At 42.7% G+C, this 22,427-nt stretch overlaps 1 protein-coding gene across 11 annotated transcripts in view; it reads right to left on the bottom strand.

Annotated features, from left to right (window-relative positions):
- The window catches only part of nf1a (neurofibromin 1a), a 291,554-nt gene extending 274,892 nt beyond the window's left edge, over window positions 1-16,662 (bottom strand). For all 11 annotated transcript variants that reach the window (XM_068010585.1, XM_068010587.1, XM_068010588.1 and 8 more), the window contains exon 1: window positions 16,408-16,662. In XM_068010585.1, coding sequence (XP_067866686.1) covers window positions 16,408-16,467 — 60 coding nt within the window. In that variant the 5' untranslated portion in view covers window positions 16,468-16,662. The remainder of the gene's footprint in view (window positions 1-16,407) is intronic.
- Between the last annotated feature and the right edge of the window lie 5,765 nt (window positions 16,663-22,427).

The following is a 22,427-nucleotide window of genomic DNA, read 5'->3' as shown; positions in this document are numbered from 1 at the left end:
TGAAGTGCTTCTGCACAGTGTGGGGGCGGGGGAAGAGAAAGCTGAGCAAAGTTTTTCTACTGATTACGAAGATCTAGAAGCTGTCGACTATCCTCTTAGACAGGCATGATTTATGGCACAGGAAGGAAGGGAAACAGAATGAGACAGCACAAAATAGAAATGAGGTAGGAACCTAAGGAGTCACTGGCTAACTCCACTATTTCATGCAGTAATGCCCAATGTGGCGAGCTAACACTGACCTCACAGATTGGCGAGAGAGAACACAGACACAAGAGCAGGGGGTGGAAAAAGGGCAAAAGGAAGAAAGTAAAAAGTATGAAGTCAACTACACTTCTCCCCTTATAACAGTCCAATGACTGCTTGAGATATACATGCTTTAAAGACAGGATCAAGGTTGGTTGCGTTGACCCCACAATCAACTATCAAGCATTCATTGCTCAAATAAGATGATAAATGGCTACTTTAGGGAACAAACAACTCCCACAAGCTTTCATAGGTAAAGTCACTGCTCAGTGTATTAACAATCCATATAGATGAGAGATTCTAGGTTCTATTTCCAGGCTGTTTGAAGTTAGATGTCAGCTGGAGCAGCAATTAAAGCATTAAAAAGGTACCTTCTCCTGACCTCTACCCAGTGATTTTTTCTGTGCCTTCAGATATGCAAAAAACACGAACAGAAAAAAAGCAATTTAATTTACTTAAGTCCCTTGTACCTTTCCCTCAAACACAAGGTGCAGATTGCAAGCATTGAAGTAGTAATCCAAGGAGGTGCAGACAGTTGGGGGTTATTGGTATCCGAGGTTAGTGTCTTAGAAAGTAAAATGTAATAATGTTTAAAGAACATCTTTCCCACCAGAGGGATGGAAACAATCTAATTTCAACAGAGCACAATCTGAATATGTTGCTAGGGGAAGGAGAAGGGGTGTGTGGGTCGATAGAATGAACAGACTTGAATTTCTATAGCTGCTTTTAAGACCTCAGGAAATCCCAAAATGCTTTACTGCCAACAAAGTACTTTCGAAGTACAGTCACTGTTGTAATGTAGGAAACACAGCAGCCAATTTGCACAGAGCAATCTCCAAACAGCAATGTGATAATGACCAAATAATCTGTTTACATGACATTGGTTGAGGGATAATTATTGGCCAGGACTCTGGGGAGAACGCTGCTGCTCTTCTTCAATATAAAGCCAAGAGTGTCACCAGGCGTACCTAAAAATGAGATGCCAACCTGGTCAAGCTACAACACAGAACTACATGTTTGCAAAGCAGCAGAAGCATCATGCTATAGATGTAGCTCAGCAATACCACAACCCAAGGGTCAGATCAAAGCTTTGCAATTCTGCCACACCCAGTTGTGAACGGTGGTGGACATTTAAACTACTAATGGGAATATGCAACTACATAAGCATCCTCACCCTCAACAATGGCAGAGCCCAGCATGAGAATGCTGAAGCTTTTGCAACCATCTTCAGCCATAAGTGTCAAATGGATAATCCATCTGGCCTCCCCCGACATAATCATCACAGATGCCAGACTTGAACAAATTTGATTCACCCCACCTGATAAAGAAATGGCTGAGCACACTGGATACAGCAAATGCTGTGGGCCCCGACAACATCCCAGCTACAGTGAAGACTTGTGCTCCAGAACTGCACCTCAAGTCAAGCTGTTCCGGTACCAACACAGGCATCTACTCAACAATGTGGAAAATTGCCCAGATATGTCCTGTCCACAAAATGAAGGCGAACCCATTCCAACCAAGTACCAGCCCATCATCAGCAAAGCGATGGAAGATGTCATCAACAGTGCTATCAAGCAAAACTTACTCAGCAATAACCTGTTCACCAATGTTCAGTTTAGGTTCAGCAAGACAACTCGACTTCAGACGTCAGCACAGTGTTGGTCCAAACATTGACAAGAGCGGAGGTGAAAGACACAACCCTAGACATCAAGGCAACATTTTACCTAGTGTGGGCTCAAGGAGTCCTAGTAAAATTGAAGTCAATAAGAACCGGGAAAAAACTCTCCACTGATTGGAAGCATACCTAGCACGAAGGAAGATGGTTGCATTTGTTGGTTATCAAACATCTCAGCCCCGGGACATCACTGCAGGAATTCCTCAGGGTAGTGTCGTAGGCCCACCATCTTTAGCTGCTTCATCAATGACCTTCCCTCCATCATAAGGTCAGAGGTGGGGGTGTTCTCTGACAATCGCAGTATTCTGTTCCATTCTTAATACCTCAGGTAAATGAAGCAGTCTGTGCTCACATGCAGCAAGACCTGGACAACATTCAGGCTTGGAGTGTTATGCAGCAAGTAACATTCGAGCCACACAAGTGCCAAGCAATGACCTTCTCCAGCAACAGCATCTAACCACCACTCCTAGTCTTAAAAAGAATTACCACTGCTGAATTCTCTGCCATCAACATCCTGGAGGTCATCAACCAGAAACTTAACTGGACCAACCACAATAATACTGTGGGTCATGAGATCAGCAGCTGGGTATTCTGCAGCAAGTGACTCACCTCTTGACTTCCCAAAGCCTTTTCATCATCTTTAAGGCACAAGTCAGAAATGTGATGGAAGAGATACACAAGAGCCCCCTCAAGAGAAGGAACCTCACCATTCCCTCCTTCCAATAGAAAAAGCTTCAAAGCTGCTAATTTCTCTATGGAAGGATAAAGTTTGTGAACTCTAAGTGTAACCATAGGTGTAAACTCACAACTCACCATTCTGGGGCCCAGCATTCCAAAAAACCAACAGACCACAGCACAACTGATGTTACAATGAAAAGTTGGACTCTAATCACTGATTTGCAATGCACATGTGCAAATGCAACTAACAGTGACAACTAAAAAGGCAGGTCAAGAACCCTACTCAACCTCCCCATCTCAATATTTTGATAGAGACAGAGAAGAACAGGAAGCAGCTCAACTAGATGGTCTTTCCCAATTCCCCAGCAAACAGATCAGACAGTTCAGAACAAGAATATAAAGCTACTGTGTTCAGAATATGATTGTAATGCAAATCTCACTTTGTTGACAAGGCTACATTTCAGAGAACTAACTGACTCCGCCACCATATTATATTTGTAATCCATCTTCAAAACTGACCTATGTTGCTCTCCAAGGCTCAATGGTAAAACAGTTCCTCACAGCTCCAGTGACCCGGGTTCGGTTCTGGGTACTGCCTGCGCGGAGTTTGCAAGTACTCCCTGTGACCGCATGGGTTTCCTCCGGGTGCTCCGGATTCCTCCCACATGCCAAGGATTTGGGGGTTGATGGGTAAATTGGCCTTTGCAAATAAATTGCCCCTAGTGTAGGTAGGTGGTAGGAGAATTGAGGGAAGGTGGGGATGTGAGAGGGGAAAAATGGGATTAATGTTCTTCTTTGGCCTCCTTGTCTCGAAAGACAACGGGTAAGTGCCTGGAGGTGGTCAGTGGTTTGTGAAGCAGCGCCTGGAGTGGCTATAAAGGCCAATTCTAGAGTGACAGGCTCTTCCACAGGTACTGCAGATAAAATTGGTTGTTGGGGCTGTTACACAGTTGGCTCTCCCCTTGCACTTCTGCCTTTTTTCCTGCCAACTGCTAAGTCTCTTCGGCTTGCCACTCTTTAGCCCCGCCTTTATGGCTGTCCGCCAGCTCTGGCGATCACTGGCAACTGACTCCCATGACTTGTGGTCAATGTCACAGGACTTCATGTCACGTTTGCAGATGTCTTTAAAGGGAGATATCGACGGCCGGTGGGTCTGATACCAATGACGAGCTCGCTGTGCAATGTGTCCTTGGGGATCCTGCCATCTGCCATGCGGCTCACATGGCCAAGCCATCTCAAGCGCCGCTGGCTCAGTAGGGTGTATATGCTGGGGATGTTGGCCGCCTCGAGGACCTCTGCGTTGGAGATATGGTCCTGCCACCTGATGCCAAGGATTCTCCGGAAGCAGCAAAGATGGAACGAAATGAGACAATCGCTCTTGGCTGACATACTTTGTCCAGGCCTTGCTGCCCTAGAGCAAGGTATCGAGGACATAGAATTGACACACTCGGACTTTTGTGTTCCGTGTCAATGCGCCCACACTCTTGGCCAGTCTGGACATAGCAGCGGATGCCTTTTCCATGCACTTGTTGATTTCTGCATCGAGAGACAGGTTACTGGTGATAGTTGAGCCTAGGTAGGTGAACTCTTGAACCATTTCCAGAGCGTGGTCGCCAATATTGATGGATGGAGCATTTCTGACGTCCTGTCCCATGATGTTGGTTTTCTTCAGGCTGATGGTTAGGCCAAATTCATTGCAGGCAGCTGCAATCCTGTCGATGAGTCTCTGCAGACACTCTTCTGTGTGGGATGTTACTGCAGCATCGTCAGCAAAGAGGAGTTCCCTGATGAGGACTTTCCGTACTTTGGTGTTCACACAAGACAGGATCTTGTGTGGAGGAAAATTCCTTCTTCTGAAGACTTGAACGCATGTGAAAGCAGCAGGGAGATGATGATCCCAAACAGCGTAGGTGCGAGAACACCGCCCTGTTTCACGCCACTCCGGATAGGAAAGGGGTCTGATGAGGCGCCGCTATGCTGAATTGTGCCTTTCATATTGTCATGGAATGAGGTGATGATACTTAGTAGCTTTGGTGGACATCCGATCTGTCCTAGTAGTTTGAAGAGACCACGTCTGCTGACATGGTCAAAGGCTTTGGTGAGATCTATGAAAGCAATATAGAGGGGCATCTGTTGTTCGCGGCATTTCTCCTGTAGCTGGCGAAGGGAGAACAGCATGTCAATGGTGGATCTCTCTGCTCGAAAGCCACACTGTGCCTCAGGGTAGACACGCTCAGCCAGCTTCTAGAGCCAGTTTTCTTTTTTTTTTATTCATTCATGGGATTTGGGCCTCGCTGACCAGGCCAGCATTTATTGCCCATCCCTAACTGCCCTTGAGAAGGTGGTGGTGAGCTGCGACTCGAGCGAAGACTTCCCCCACTATGCTGAGCAGAGAGATTCCACGGTAGTTGTTGCAGTCACCGCGGTCACCTTTGTTTTTATGGAGGGTGATGATATTGGCATCGCGCATGTCCTGAGGTACTGCTTTCTCGTCCCAGCACAGGCATAGCAGTTCATGTAGTGCTGAGAGTATAGCAGGCTTGGCACTCGATTATTTCAGGGGTAATGCTGTCCTTCCCAGGGGCTTTTCCACTGGCTAGAGAATCAATGGCATCACTGAGTTCCGATTGTGTTGGCTGTTCATCCAGCTCATCCATGACTGGCAGAGACTGGGCTGCATTGAGGGCGGTCTCAGTGACATTTTCCCTGGAGTACAGTTCTAGGTAGTGCTCCACCCAGCGGTCCATTTGCTTGCGTTGGTCAGAGATCATGTATCCTGATTTAGACTTGAGGGGGGCGATCTTCCTAATGGTTGGCCCAAAAGCTCTCTTAATGCCATCATACATTTCTCTGATGTTTCCAGTGTCGGAGGCCAGCTGAATACGACTGCATAGGTGTCGCCAGTAGTTATTTGCACAGCGCCTGGCTGTTCTTTGTGCAGCGCTTCTGGCTGCTTTAAGTGCTACAGATGTTAACTCGCTGGGGACTTTCTTGCAATTCAACAGTGCAATGCGCTTAGAGGCTATGACAGGTTCCAGCTCTTCAAAGTGAGATTGAAACCAGCTTGCATTCTGCTTCTCACGTTTGCCATAGGCGGTCATTGCTGAGTCACAGATGGCATCTCTGATGTGGGCCCACTTGGTCTCTGCATCCCCTGTAGAATTGTTTTGAAGGGCTTTTTCAAGTGAATTTAGAAACTTATGTAACAGCCGTGGATAAGAAATTCTGTTAGTGTTGATACGCGGGCGGCCCTTCCGCTCGAAGTGATGCAGCTTCTTTGAGTGTAACCTTGCTGCACACCAGGGAGTGGTTGGTGTCACAGTCCGCACTGTGGAAGCTGATAACTGATAACTGTGCATTCTCACAACTCTGGCCTCTTTATACAGCACCCTGCCCCCACACACCCCCCACCCCTTGCTTGGCCCACTACTAGTGGCCCTGCTTTCAGCTGTTTGGGTCCGAAACTTCTATGCCTTTCTCTCCTCTTTTAAGACCCCCTTAAAGCCTAAATCTGACCAAACCTTTATTTGCCTGTACTAATACATCTTTCCTCAGCTCGGTCATTTTTAAAAAATCAGATTACGCCCATCTGAACTGCCTTGCGACGTTTAAGTTAAAAAAATGTAAGCTGCTGTTGAGAATCTACCCATTGTCATGCTAAGCTGTACCAACCAGCAAGGTCCTTGATTCAACCCACTGTCTGTGCTAAATTAGCTGACTTCAGACGGGTTGATAGCTCAGGTACAATTAGGCTCAGCATTTAGGTTAATAAGGGGATAAAAATTAGGATTCCCAATTCTCAAAAATATGTGGGCAACAGCTGAAGATAGCTTTAGGCTTTGCCTGTGATTGTGTTTTTCCCTTTCCTCTCCAAATTGAATTATCTGACATGGAGCAAGTTTCACACACGAAAGAAAAAAAATATAGCACTTCCACAGCACCTTTCACAATCTCAGGACAGTCCGAAGCATTTTGCAGCCAATGTAGGAAACATAGCAGCCATTTTTTTGTACACGGCTTTGTCCCACAAACAGTAATGCAGTAATGACTAGATAATCTGCTTTAGTGATGTTGGTTAAGGAAAAATATTGCAAGAACGCCATGCCTACTGTGAAGTAGTGCCACAGGATCTTTTACACCCACCTGAGATAGCAGGCAGGGCTTCAGTTTAACATCTTATCCAAAAGACAGTTCCTCCAACCAGTGCAGCACTCCCTCAGTACTGCACTGAATTATCAGCCTAGATTATAGGCTCCAGTCTGTGGGAGTGGGACTTCAACCCCCAAAATGATTCAGAGATGATCGTGTTACCACTCAGCCAATACTGAATACTTGGGCTAGCGAGTGGAGACCGACCATAGTCAGCGGAACTATAACTTAGCAATGAGTTCAAACCTTAAGAGGAAAGAGGAGAAAATTGACATGGAGATATTTTGAGAGTCCCAACGTAGTCACTTTGTGCTGTGAATAAATCTCCTGATCTATGCACCTATAAATAAAAAAAAACCTCAACATACTAACAGCAAAGAAATTGTATTTTATGCTCAAAAAATAATGAGCTGTCTAAAGTACATTTATTTTTTTTTATAAAGTGAATTGGAAAATGACAATTAAAGGGGCTGCCAGTCTCCTTGTTTAATTTGAGGTTTATAGAATTCTAATTCAATATACACAATCGACAGCTAATTTGCCAATACAACAGTAACACTATTAATTAAGAATTTCAGACAAATTTTCACTGCTCTAAAATGCATGCATTCTACCTTCACTCAACATCAACCTGCATTTAAAGAGTGGATTTAACAATGTAAAATCTCCCATGGTGCTTCACAGCATTGTTGGCAAAAAGAATTTGACACAGCCATATAAGGAAAAATGAGGGCAGGTCAATGTAGGTTTTAAGGAGCGTCTTGAAGGAGAAGAAAGAGGTAGGAAGGAGTGAGGGGTACAGAGGTGGAGAAGTTTATGCAGTGAATTCTAGAGCTGAGAGCCCAGGTAGCTAAAGGCACACTCGCCAATAGTGGAGCAATGAAAATCAGGGATGCCCAAGAGGCTAGAATTGGAGGACTGCAGAGATCTCTTTGTAGGGCTGAAGGAGGTTACAGTGATGGTGAGTGGCAAGGCCACGGAGGAATTCGAAAAGAAGAATGAGAATTTTAAAATCCAGGTTATGCCAGACAGGAGCCAATGTAAGTCAGTGGGCACAATGGATATGGGTGAACAGGACTTGGCCAGAGTTAGAATATGGGCAGCAGAGTTTTGGATGAGTGTAGGTTTAAAGGAGGGTGGAAGATGGGATGCCAGCCATGAGAGGATTGAAATAGTCAAGTCTGGAAAGGCAAGGATGAGGGTCTCCGCAGACGTGCTGAGGTGGGACAGAGTCAGAAGCAGGTGGCCTTGCTGATAGATGAGCTCCCGACCTTATCTGCTCCATGGGACAAACACAATACCAAGGTTGCTAACGGTCTGATACAACTTCAGTCAGTTGCCGGGAAGAGGGATGAAGTTGGTGGCTAAGGAACGGAGTTGGTGGCAGGAACCGAAGACAATGACTTTGGTCTTCCAAATATTTCGTTGGAGGAAATTTATGCTGATCCAGTCATGGATGTCAGACAAGCACTGTGACAATTTAGAGAAGGTGGAGGGGTCGAGAGAGGCAGTGGAGAGATCGAGCTGGGTGCTGTCAGCATACATATGAACCTGGTGTTGTGCTTTCTGAAGATGTCACCAAGAGGCAGCGTATAGATTGGAAATAAGAGGAGCCAAAGATAGATCTTTAGGGAATGCACCATGTACCAGAGCAAACACAGTCACCCAAATAATTCAATCAGGCATATTTGCAGTGCTTTCAGGCAACAATTGCATCAATGGTATCACAGACTACATGTTCTAAAATCTAGAGTGAATGGGCTTCCAAAATGAATGGATCAACAACAAAAGTACAAAATTCAGCTTATTGAACCAAGCTTCAATTTTTTTCCATCAAAAAAATATGGCATCAAGTGATTCAGGAACAAGGCAATGCAAGATGACAGACAAGACCACTGTTACTGCTCTTGCAGCCGAGTCCCCTGCCCTCCTTCCTCTCGCACACTAATGCTGAACTGATATGTAGCATGCATCTTGTTCACACATACCAAGGCTTATAAACATAAGCAGATACTAGGCTGAATCATGAATATTGCAGCATTCAATTCCTAGCCCTGACTCAACTGTCTTTGCATGGAAAAATTTGATTATTCACCTCCCCAATGAAATTAATTTGGGCATGATCCTTGGCATGCCCACTGTAAAGTTGGATGCCTGATTTAGTTCAGCTGATCACACCAATTCACAAACCACTGCCACTCAAGGTCTAGACTCACACGTAAAGAATAGAATAGTGATTTGGGTACGGAACTGCACTCCAGCAGGATTCGTGCAAAAGGGCAGAAAAAAGGACTCCCTAATGGCCTTGCAAGTTAACCAGAGACATGAGGATAAGGAGGTCTAGGTTCAATTCCTGATCTTTGTGCACAAAAAGGGTTGCAAGAGAGGCAGTACAACTGACCACAGCATCACTGGGATGTGGAAAATGGACAAGCCACTCAACATCCCCTGCTGGAAACTGCAAACAGCATGGATGCTGGCTAGCAGCAAGACCAAGCTCAGTTATTATGTCCTCTCAGTACAAAAGCACATTGACCTATTGTGGTCACTTTGGGTGATGTATTAAAGGGTGTTTGGCCCTCCGAACAATTATATTCCAGCAAAAGTCAATCCCTTCAGGAGAGAAGAGGAAATAAATTGACTAGAAAAATATAAATCAGAAATGTCCGAACGTTTTGGCCAAGTAGAAAGTTTAAAAATCAATGTTTCCGTTCGTTTGACATTTATTCTTGAAATTTATACAAAGTATCTTAATTATCCAATGAGTCGACAACATTGAAAATAACTTACCAAACATCCAGACCGATGAAATTCAAACAGCACCAACCATCAAGAAACATAAGCTCAAATTGGTACAAGTTGTCGAGGTTTGCACAGGCTTGTAAGGCCAATTATAGCCCAGACTGTAGCTTGGACATCCCTAATCTAATTAGCAGATATCAAGTACAGGAACGAGTCGACAAAACCTTAATACATGGAATCAAATTCTACTCCTTCTGGCTAATTAAAGCTTTCACCAAATATTATTACTTATTACCAGACTTCTTCAAAAAAAGCCATGGATTTCCCAGAACGGTTAAGCACAGTTTCTCTAATTTATCCCCCTCCCCACAGACATTTTGTCCCCTTCCCGCTGGGTTACAATTCCTTGGATGCTGAACCCCCTCTGATATCAAGTTAAAGAAACCTTGATTCATGTGTAAGCCTCAACAGTGAGTGTCAGCACCATGGGGAGCACTGCAGCTGAGCCCAAACCTGCCCTCGTTCATTTATCTTTTTGCATCCTAGAACAGCAAACATAGTCGTTCGTGTGATGAGAAATATTTTAAATATGTACCAGAGCTTTGCCTAATTTCCTTCTCGCCTTCCTGCTGACACCATACACTCTTCCACTATCAGACAAGTGACTGAAGTCCAAACTACTCCTCAGTCCCTACTTAAGCCATTCTCTAAGGGGCCAGAGGATTTGCTCCTCCGATTTTTTCTCTGTCTCCCTCTAAACAGAGAAGCAGCTGGCTTTAATTCAATTTCTCCCCATGACAGCATAGCTGAGATCAAGAACTCAATGTGGGGGAAAAAAAAAATCACAGGTGGAGCCTCCAACACACTGCACCAGCCACTTGCATTTTCAGTTATAATACATGCCTGCAGTTCTGTGCAACTTGAAATATAACACATTAAGATTTGAATCAATTGCAAATTAGAATTTTCACACTTGGTGGGAGTTGGGGAGGGGAGTTCAGTGGGGGGGGGGGCAGTAGTAAGAGAATTGGAGCTTGTTAGTTACAATTAACTCTCTCCTGACACATGGAACCTGGGGCAGGAGTGCGGGAAAGACTGTGGCTAAGACTGCAGTTGTGAACATAACCTATAAAGTTAAGAAATGGTTGGGGGGGGGGGGGGGGGGGGGGATGAATTAAATTGTGCATCCATACTGAAGGCGATTTGAATAAAATGGAGTGTGAAATGTCTGCTTTATATTCAACTACTTCAGAATCAACCCACTTTGTGGGTTGTGGGAACTCCCACTGGATTTGCCAGCTTTGCTTCTGCTCGGCATCTCATGGAGAATACAGGAGGGTGGTATTATACTGCTTCCAGAAACCAAATAAAATAAGAGCATGATAAAAATAGTTTTTTCTGTTGTTCTATCTTTTGCTGATTGGCACTTTGTACACTCTACTTGCTAACCATCAGTTTTCTAAATTGTCCATGTAATAGCATCTAAACTTGTATTTTTTTATTTTAATTAGAAATAAGTTACCATCCCTTCCCTCATCGATGCTAACTTATAGTTAGAGTTACAGTTTCATGGATGCCCACTGCCCTCCCACACCTCATCCTACGTGGCTGCCTTTTGTGTGTGAATCCAGACAGTGGGAATATTATAGCTAAGTCAGATCCGGCTCTCATCTACAGTTCGCACACGGGGATTTTCAGCAATACTCAGGAGATAGCCATCAGATGTGGGAACCCTGTTATTTCTTCATCTCTCTGCAGCCCCCCTCCAACCCAGCGTCCCACCTTCATTTGTTTGGAATTGCAGAGGCCAAGGTATTGCACCCTTACTCCCATCTCAAGTCTGCTAATTCAATACAAACCAGATACCTTCCTGGTACATTTGTCTCAGTTTAAAACTAGGCAGTGCAATACCATCTAACCCAGTGAAGAAGTGAATTATCAGCACTGGTACCATTACCAAACAAGTCAGAGATGGGCAATCCTATGATTTTTCAGTGTAACTGCAAAAAAATTCAATTCATTTAAGCCACTAAATTCAGTAAAGCATACTTATCCAGATAGTCCATTATCCACTGCAAACCTACACTACAAAAATTATTCTAACTGTCTACATTTTAAAGGATAAGTTTTTTTAAAAATGCAGCTCGCATGCTGTTAATGCATTGCGCAAACTTACGAATTCCTTGCTCAGGTACTGATTAGATTAGATTAGATTAGAGATACAGCACTGAAACAGGCCCTTCGGCCCACCGAGTCTGTGCCGAACATCAACCACCCATTTTATACTAATCCTACACTAATCCCATATTCCCAACAAACATCCCCACCTATCCCTATATTTCCCTACCACCTACCTATACTCGTGACAATTTATAATGGCCAATTTACCTATCAACCTGCAAGTCTTTTGGCTTGTGGGAGGAAACCGGAGCACCCGGAGAAAACCCACGCAGACACAGGGAGAACTTGCAAACTCCACACAGGCAGTACCTGGAATCGAACCCGGGTCCCTGGAGCTGTGAGGCTGCGGTGCTAACCACTGCGCCACTGTGCCGCCCATACTGCTCCATTAGCACCAGGCACACTCCAATACCTCACCCATGCAAGACCCAAAACAGCTAATGTTGGTCAGCTAGTCAACCTCAGGCATCACAATCCTATAACTGTGACACCATTTTTCTATTAAGAATAAATATCTCCATTTTGTACACACTGCCATGATAACTGGAGAACTTTAATACTCAACTAATTGAAACTAAATAAATCTCCATTATTTCTCTCCAGATATTTTTAAATACATGAATGCAGTGTTGTTTTAAAAGTTACATATTAAATCCATTATTTTTACAGAACCTTTGGTGTCAAAACAGGACATCAGCAAATGCAACTCCAGGCAGATTCTTCAGAAAGAAAATTTCAATGCTATTACTAATACTGTAGCAAAACCCAAGTCACAGCACCTTTCTTTGTAAAATACATGAACTTCTGCTAAGCTAAGGTTTGATGTAATTACTACAAAGATACCAAATTCAATCTCTGGTCAAGCTAGCAGATCAGTTACAACAGTGGGAGGAAAGGGTGAAAGAGAACAAAGGAAAAGAAAGAAAACTGACCTCCGCAATCCCAATCTGCAGGGAAGGAAAAAAATCAAACAGGGTCCACTTATGATAGCTGCAAATATTTGTCAGCATGAGATTGCCAGTAATAATGCCCTGCCACAGCTAATAGCCCTGATGACACTCACCATTAAAAGCAAAAAAGGGAAGAACTTCCATTTATAAAGCATCTTTCATTACTTCAGAAGGTCCCAAAATACTTCACAGCCAATTATTATTTTTTTGAAGTGCAGTCATCATTATGATGTAGCAAAGAATGGCAGCCCATTTCCTCTCTCCAAGATCCCACAAACAGCAATAAGATAAATGACCAGTTAATTTGTTTTTGGTGGTGTCCTGGCCAACATATGCCTCAACCAACACCAGGAGAAATCCCTTGTTCTTCAAAATAGTGCTATGGAATCCTTTATGTCCACCCGAGAGGAAAGACGAAGCCTCATTTTAATATCTCATCCGAAAGACAGCGCCGCAACAGTGCAGCCCTCCCTCAGTACTGCTTTGGACTGTCAGCCGAGATTATGTGCTCATAATTCTGGACTTGAATCCACGTTCATCTGAGTCATAGGGAAAGAATACTAGCACTGAGCCAAGACTGTTAAGTCTTACAAAAGCAAAATATTGCAGATGCTGGAAATCTGAAACACGAACAGAAAATGCTGTAAATACTCAGGTCAGGCAGCATCTGCAAAGGGAAAAGCAGAGTTAACGTTTCAGGTCGAAAGGTCAGCAACCTGAAACATTAACTGGACTTTTCTCTCCACACCTGCTACCTGACCTGCTGAGTCTTTCCAGCAATTTCTGTTTCTGATACAAGTCTTGATATATGAAAAAGTGTCAGCCAATCGGGCAAGCTCCAGCAGTATCACTAGTATTATATATCAGGAAGGGTAGCAGAGATTAAAATAAATATACCAGTTCTTCAGAAATGACAAAAGCAATTGCAACTTACAGGCTTTTAATTGGTAGTGTCAGAAAGCAAAGCCTTTTCTCCAACTCCGGATCCTATAACTTACTTCAGTTTTTCTTAATTACAAAATAGGTTTGTAAATTATTTCCTAGACTACAAAAATATGCAATTATTTAAAGCGCACTTGAAATTTTACACAACTATATAATGACCAACCATTTCACAATAAATATTATTTGTGAGCACCCATAGCTCGCTTGTGCCTTTTTTGGTCTACCTCACTTGTTCAGATACTTAACACAAGACACAGATATCCAGAACATATCCTCCATTCCACATGCTTAAAACAGCAAACAAATAATTACCTCTCGCATTACACCAGTTCAATTTATTATGACTGTACAATTTCCTGTAATGAAAACCCAAGTCCAGAATTAATGTGCTGCAATATTTGGAAATATCAAAGCCATTTCCAATTAGTGCCATCTGATGTAGAGACTATTTATTTTAACAATCTTGCTAGACAAGTTACTCTAAATATCGAATTTTACAAAATGCAAAAAGGATTTGTAGAGCAAGTTTTATTTTTAAAACCAATTAAAAGTATTCCAAAATGAACAAATATTACCAGAAACATATATTCGGGTTGCACATCTTGTACATTTACTGATAAATCTCCTTAGGTCATAAATGTGCAAATATTGTTTACAAGAAAAATCCTTTAATAGCTTTTCAGGTAGTTTCCTGATACTGACCTGCTTAAGAGATTTCCAACAAATGACAGGGAATGAGAATACAGTCACGCTTAGGAATGGTTCCATGAGTTACTGAGCTATACAGACTAATAAAGTTTCTAATTCAATCTCTGCTCTATGCCAAATACAACGACCTCAGCTGGGCACTACAAATGACCTTAGCACCCTCATCTTAAGGGAAGGGTGAGGCTGGAAATTAGCCAGATTCCCCTCTCCTATCCACCATCCAATGAACCTCTGCTAGAAATCTCCACCAGACAAAGCAAGGATTGGCCTTAACCGTGACACCTCACCCGTTAAATAACCTGTCCACACTCAGTCGAACTTCACCCATGAAGAATGGCTGGTTGGACAAGACACCTTGTGCTTGTGTAGTTTATACCCCAAAGATTCAATGTCTTCAGAATTGTTGTAAGAAAAACTTTTTCAATTTCCATTCCAGAACAATCCAAGAATCCAATAACCTTCTGCCAAATTCTTTTGATTTCTGATAAATGAATCAAAACAGAAAATTCTGTAGCATAGTGCTATAGGAATGACCTCCATTCATTAAAAAAGCCTGTGCTTCATCCCACCAAAAATACACTGGAATGTTATTTGTCTTTTCCTCTAGTTTATCTACTCTCATACTTGAATTGCAAAAACTGCTGATAAGTCACAAGATGTAAACGTGCATACACAACACTTTTTTAAACTTTGATTGATAAAACATTTAATCCATGGTTGTGTTTTTTTTTAAACTGAAAAAAAAATCAACAGAGTGCTCCATTTGTGTTAGTCACCAAAACAGTACATCATTTCTCTGATAAAAAACCATGGCCTGGAGTTTTCACTAGGCTGCATTGTTTTTTTTGCACAATTCACTTCAAATCGGCAAAAGCACTGCAAATCATTCAGCATAAAAAATTCAACGCAAATCAAGTTTGTGAGCTTTTGCGTTAGTTTACAAATGTTGTGCGGAAAGCCAGCTCTGCTCACAAACCTGGGCGCAACACACCCCGATCAAATTAATCACCATTGCAAGTTTCCACTCTGCGGGCCTTCGAGGAGGTTCTAATAGTTAAGCTTTGTTGGTGCAAGGAAACCAATTTCCATGTTTTAAAAGATTCAGAATATAACTCCTATTTTAATTTACTAAGAAACTGACTACTGCACGCGTACACTGATAAGCAAATGGGATTGAGTGGAAACTTGAGGGGAAAAAAGCTTCTCAAAACTAAAGCGATTTTGGCCACACTTGGGATCCGGATTACCAATTGCTTCCAAAGTGAAAGCTCTACCCCCTTAGACAAAATTATAAATATTCAGATACCCCTAGTCAATAGATTTATAGTCATTTCTAACTCCACTTTAAAATTTTGAATAAATATCAATGTTTGAGCAAGCTCTCCCCCAAAATTGTCAACTGCCAATAAAATCAGCAAAACACGAACTATTAAATGGGGGGGGGGGGGGGGGGGTAAATCAATATTGATCTTAACATGAAGAAACAAGAATTGCAAATATCGGCTCCAAAGCGAACTACAATAAAAGCCCAACATCACCGCTGCCGAAAGCAAAGTTGCATAATAACTGTATTGATCGGGATAGAAAACTGCAAATTATTTTTGCTTTTTTAAAAAAAAAGGACATAAGTTGAACTCCACTGAGAAGTGGACCGTTTTGTCCAATTTGATAAATACACAGGGAGTGTCGCCCAAATGCTCAGAAATGGGGGGGGGGGGGGGGGGCAAGAGGTTGCGTGATATTGGGGAGGACCAGAAGGGGACCGTTCAATTTTGTGAGGGATTTCTTTTATATAAAAACAAGGGAGATTAAAATCATTGAAAATCACTGGGGTTTGGGAGGGGGAGGGGGAGGGGGGTTCCTGTAGGCCCCAGCTCCCGCTGTCCAGGTTACGGGTCCCTGGACCCAGCCTTGAGAGGATCGAGAAAAGCCAGGCCAGGCCTCGACTGACTGGCTCCACGGAAAAAGCCACCCACCCCCAGAAAGCAGAAACAAAAAACGGACGCCAAATTTTACCTCAGAGAACATTCAACCGCGCTCACCACAGGAGGCAAAAAAAAAAATCACAGAGTCACTTCCAACACTTTTTTTGGTATCGAATAAAACAGAAACCGTTAGCTCCCTTTTTTTATTTACCTGCTCGTCGAAACGCGTTATGACGGCTTGAACCCATTCCACCGGCTTATGAGCCGCCATGCTCGGCTTTTCCCCCCCCACCCCCTCCCCTACTCTCCTCCAAGTACAATCGGTGTTCTTGTTTTTTTTTAATATAAATAGATAGATATAAATCCCTCCCGGTTGTGTTGCTGGGTTTGTTTTCCTCTCTGTCTCTGGCTTTCCGCTGCTCCCCACTCTCAGCGTCTCCACATTCACCAGGGCACGGCGGCCATGACACCAGCCGGAAGTTGGATTTTTTTTCTCGCAGGCTCCCGTGTGAAAAAAAAAAAACGCGCATGCGCTGGCGGCCCGGCCGTTCATTAAGAAAAGCACGGAGCGGTTACGTCATCGCCCGCCAGACACCGCCCCCTTCTTCCCTTCCCCCCCTCCCTCCGCCTCTGAGGTCTCACGCGCACGCGCACCAGCTCCCAGAAGCATTTTTTTCAATGGAGAGCGCTGCTGGAGTGTAATGGCAACAGAGACAGAAAAACAAAATAAGCTTGTCAATGTGCAGCGATTGTTTTCTGTTTGTTCCGCGTGTATTTTTAATATAGAAGGATGTTTTTCATTCTGTATTTTCTTCTGGTTTCTATGTAATTTTATATATTTTTTAATTATATATGTTTGCAAATTATCAAAGAAGTTGAAACAAAAATAGAAAAACACTGGGAATGCACAACGTGTCTCTCGACATCTGTAGAAAGAGGATCGATTAACATTTCGGATGTAAACCCTTTGCCAGAACTGGAAGCCAGGAGACAACTCCTTTATACGACTGAATAAAATAATACCATAAATCCCGTCCTATTCTATAAAGGGGCTCGTTTAACTTCCACATTCCAGTTCTGAACAGCCCACATTCTGAAACGTTAATCTGTATTTTCCCTTTACAAATACCCACCGACGACCGACAGGCAGCATCTGTTTTTATTTGTTTGAACTTGTTTTTTGGTCTCTACATTATCAGGAATACAAACAGAAGACCTCGAACACCAATAAAAACTCACGCTAAAAAAAAACATCGTAGTGTCCCTGCTGCCAAATCTGGGTGACTTTCAATGGAAATAAGTAGACTGGGGAGGAATCTTTAATTTTGGGAAGTGGAAACGGGGTTCCTGTCATTTTCACGTTGTTAGACGATGGCATAACTAGATATGGATGTGCCTTCCATATTAATCTGACCAGTAACCTAATCCTGAACGGACATATCACCGTTTTATGTTTGTTTGCTGATATACATCGTATGTGTGTAATATATAATATGCAATACGATCTGAGAACGACTATGAGCGGGCTAAAGAGACATCACTTTGCGTCCCAATTATCTGTTGACAAAAAGCAGAAAGAATTTTCTTTACACTACAAGATAAAAATACGACAGGTGAGTTAAGGTTTAATGTGTTGTTCTGGGCCGTATCGTTACGTTTATAAGGTTGCTTATGCGGTTTCTCTCTGCATCTCTCTCAATCACGAGAACAATTGGGGTGACTTTGTTAACTGACCCCCCACACGTTCTGTAAATGCCAGAAAACTGAGTGAGACACAGTAAAAGATTTGCTGAACGAAAATTTGGTCGGGGCGGGAGAATTATCCGGATATTTTCCTGAAGTAACAATCCTGGGGTCTGAAAATCCACTGGACAGAGACCGGGAGAAGCTAGCACTGCCGTTTGTGCAGCAAGTGCATGCTACAAACATTTCTGCATCTGAATTGCTAAAAAATCTGGATACAACGGGCACAAATCTAGATACTGGCGGGAAGGGAAATCGGTGGGCATGTTCTTTGGGATTCTTCCTCTTAACTGCATAATAAAGGTCTCGGAGAGCGTAACCCCGCTCTCTGGCCCCAGAGAATGGTTCCTAATGTGAAAGAGGGATAAGTGAGCTGGGGGAACAAAAATGGCAACAACGACATCCCATCAGCAAAGTGTACGAGTACAGTACGTCACAGAACGGTAGGATGGAGCTTTGTCCCTCATTATTCCCTACAGAATAAGCTATCAAACTCAGCCACGCATTCCAAAGAAGTCAGTGAACATTTGAAACGACCGGGGGGAGGGGAAATCAAAGGGCAATTGGAGCTGAGTCACTAACGTGGATCTCCCAGTTCAGACCAGTATTGCTAAGGGCCTATAAATATATATCCTGTCCACTGGAAGACGGGGAATAATGCAATATATGCTGTATTTAAGAGGGATAAAATACATTTTTTTTAAACTGGATAGTTCAAGTAACTATTTGAAGCAGGTATTTCTTATCCTCACTCAATTCCAACCTTTGTTTCATTTAACCACTTCCTCCAATCGCCGCTAGCAATGGGAGAAAGGATTCCACTCAACAAGAATCTTATGTTCGGACCCGCACCAGAACTTAAAAGGCAGCTTTGCAGCAGGGAGACCAATCGCACACTGCAAAGTCGTCCTGCTGCTTTTACCCCATTGTACTGGGTAGTATCGCTGCCATAATAGTAAAAGCAAAATACTGCAGATGCTGGAAATCTGAAATAAAAACAGAAAGTGCTGAAAATACGCAGCAGATCTGGCAGCATCTAACAGAGTTAACGTTTCAGGTCAGTGACTGTGACGAAAAGCAGTACTGCCAGGATTGTTTTGACCTCCCAACTGGAGTACTGAAATGGAAACCAATTAAAGCAAAGGGAGGGTGAAAGAGCAACTCATAAATAAACTGTTCAGTAGGCCCAGTGAGATTCAATGTCAAGCAAGATTAGGATTATTCACTTGCAGTTACCGAATAATCTTTAATTGTCTTTTTAAAAATGCTCTGATTTTCTCGAGTCTATTTCAAGCATACTTTGTATTGATAACAGCAGCTTTTCTCCACTCTCTAAATATTGGCGTTAAAAATTGTAAATGGAATTTACAGTCTGAATAGCAATTCTGCTGATGGGTCCCATTCATAGAATCATAGAATTGTTACTCTACAGAAGGAAGCCATTTGGCCCATCGAGCCCATGCCGACTCCCTGCAAGGGCTAATTAGCTCTTTAACATCCAAAATGTTATCTGTTCTTTGTCAATCCGATGCACATTTATAGCTTTTTCTATGTTTATGCTATTACAACCAAGGTGAGAGGAGTGCACTGTTTATTCTAGTTCCACCTCTCCATGGCTCACAACATATATTTAAATTTTTATCCCAGAATAAAACACACCAACCGGGTTTCTTTAATAAACAAAATTATCAGTTTATTATAAAATAAGTCTTAACCAGTAATGAAGTAAAACATAAACACACAGATAGAAATATTAAAGTTCCCTTTTTACCTTAGCCCCTCACACTCACTCGCACACATACATTGGTTAACCGGAAAAATTAAGAGATTTTTGTTTTTAGAGCTCTATTACAGACATAAAAAGCACTTGGGCTGAATACTTGCTCATTCTTGAAGAAACAGCAGATGAGATATGTTATGTTCCAAAAATGGCATACAGTCTGGCCTCCGAGTACACGTAGACAGGTCACTGGAATGTTTTAGAACAGTTCTTTTCAGGCAGCATTGAGAATTAATTTAGCAGACCTTTCTTCAACGACTGGAGATCAGCTGAGTTGACACAGTGTCTTTTACAGAGGTGCTGGAATGCTGAGCTGGGTTGTGGTCTTCTCTCCTTCCTTGGGAATTCTCTTCTCTCCTTGGAAGTTCTCTCCCTTTTTATACAGTTCAACCCCAACCCAAAACAATTCAAAAGCGAAACCAACAACAGGAGGTCAACCTTTTGACCTCCATCAATCTTGACCTGTCACTTCTTTGTAAACAATTTGTCCAGGTGTCCAAAGTTCTCTGTTGTTTATTGTTCTAGTGGTCAAGCGGTTTCCCAGAAAGGCTTGTTGTTATTGTTGGAAGTCAGGTGGTTTCCCGGAAAGGCTTGTTTTCCTCACAAGACCTCTCAGTGCCCCTTTTAAAAAAAATTTCCAGGGACTGTTTTTCAAAGTCAAGTGGCCTTTACATGACCCCCTTTGAAAACCCCAAAGTTTAACATTTCTTCAATCTTTCAAAAATGAATCTTCAAAAAATATACTTAACAAAACACAGAGGCACTTTCGTAACAATGTACAATTTTATATAATTTACATAGTACTGTAAAATTCCGCCCAGTATCACAGTTCTGATATTAGCAGATCTGTAACAATGTTCTGGCAAATGTAAATTGTCACCACGCTTAGCCTGGCTCCTTCCATTGTCAGTACCAGCCCTGACATTTGCATGTGTTTATAAATTGTGTTCTTGTGTATTCTCATTGAGTGCTTACAGCAAGTTTTACGCTGTACTCGGTTTGTGCTCGTTCTCTGAAGTACCTGTTTCCCGTATTAAATCCTTTGATGTGTCTTACGAATGTGGTGCGGGGTGGGGGAGGGCGGGGTGCAGAAATTAAATAACAGCCACTAATGAACTCAATGCGCAATTTATCTCGGATAGGATATAACCAATGCTACATCACCCCGCTAAGAGGAATTCCGCTACAGCAACAGCATATATTACCTCTATATAATGCTGGAAATATGCAGCAGCATCTATAAGGAAGAAAGCTGTGCGTTGAGTCTTGTCACAACATCAGTATTTAATATCGTACAGCAAAAAGATCTTTGTGTTCTCATTTTGGCAAGACGTATAATCCAACTAATACTCCTCAAATAGTCATGTTTCTAACGGTTGCTAATACTGCTTTACATTACTTTCAGCTTCTTCTCTGGGTAGGGCGGGAATTTGATGAATGGCCTGCCTTCAGTAGCCGGGTCTGTGCACCTTCGCACTTTACATGAAGGAAGCCCTTTGAAGTATCTTGCTTCTTTTTTAATCAACGCCTTGGCCCACCCATTTCCGGCAGATAATTGTGACTTGTGATGTTTTAACAGGCACGATTTTCCTTCTGAAATGTTTGGTGAGCCTTTGTTTAACGACTACCTGCCAGATATTGCACAGATTGTGTTGAAATGCATCACGTGATATCATCAAAATGAAAAAGACGTCCAAAATTTTCGAAATAAATATTTGCATTTACATATCACCTTAGCGAGGTTTACTCAATCTCTAAAAAGTGCTTCATGCCCAATTAATGACTTCTGGGATGCAGTAATTGTTGATATAGAGTTAACCTTTTGTTCTAATCCCTCTTCTCGAGATGAACAAAGGATTTCCCAAACAGCTTTTTAATGATGACAGTTCCTCTTTTAAATATTCATGCATTTTACACTGTTAGGTTTACATTGTTACTGGTCAAAATGTGAATGTTGCAACTTGTTTCCCCAGATGTCGTTTCCTGGTGTTCATGAGAGTGAGGTTTGTTTTCTTAAAATAATACATTTGCTGTTGAGATTTGATCTTCCCCGTTTTCTCGGTGCTGGGTCTGAGACTGTCTTTCTCTCGCACACACACAATGTACACAGATCCTTGGCTGTGTGCTCGGTATGTGTTTGTTTTTTTTAAATGAGCTGGCCGCGCCTGCGCACTCGGGCGGTTGCGTCCGGCGCCGGCTTTCATTAATGAAAAAGTTGGCGGCTGACGTCACACAGGGTTCGTACCTGCCTCAGCAGAGCAGGGAAACGTGAATGGTGTGAGTCAGAGGCATCAATGGGAGCTTGCAGCCGCTCAGCCAGGCTGCGGGGTGGAGGAGGGGGAGGGTAGGGGGCTCCTGCCATTCAACTCTGCTCTGGCACTGTGAATGAACACGACTCGTCCCTTCAGACACCATGATCACATTGCAATTCTAAAAGGAACCATTTTGATTCACAAAATGCGGTATAACAGCAATGCAGCATTACTGTATATTCTACAAATTCCACATTTTGTTCGTTGTTGCATTCGACTTCTTAAATCATAAGGCCAACATTTATTTATCCACAAGTCATCGCACGGGGCTGCATATAAACATTATATGGTCGAATGCCAAAGGGCGTTGTAGCTATTTATAGTCACCAATTTTCATGTACGTACTAAAGTGTTTTTTTTATGTGAGTTCGGCGTTCTTTGTGCGCGTGACTAATA

The sequence above is a fragment of the Heterodontus francisci genome, chromosome 30, assembly GCF_036365525.1.
Source record: "Heterodontus francisci isolate sHetFra1 chromosome 30, sHetFra1.hap1, whole genome shotgun sequence".
In the NCBI taxonomy this organism is placed as follows: Eukaryota; Metazoa; Chordata; class Chondrichthyes; order Heterodontiformes; family Heterodontidae; genus Heterodontus; species Heterodontus francisci.
This window is presented reverse-complemented; position numbering and strand designations above follow the sequence as displayed.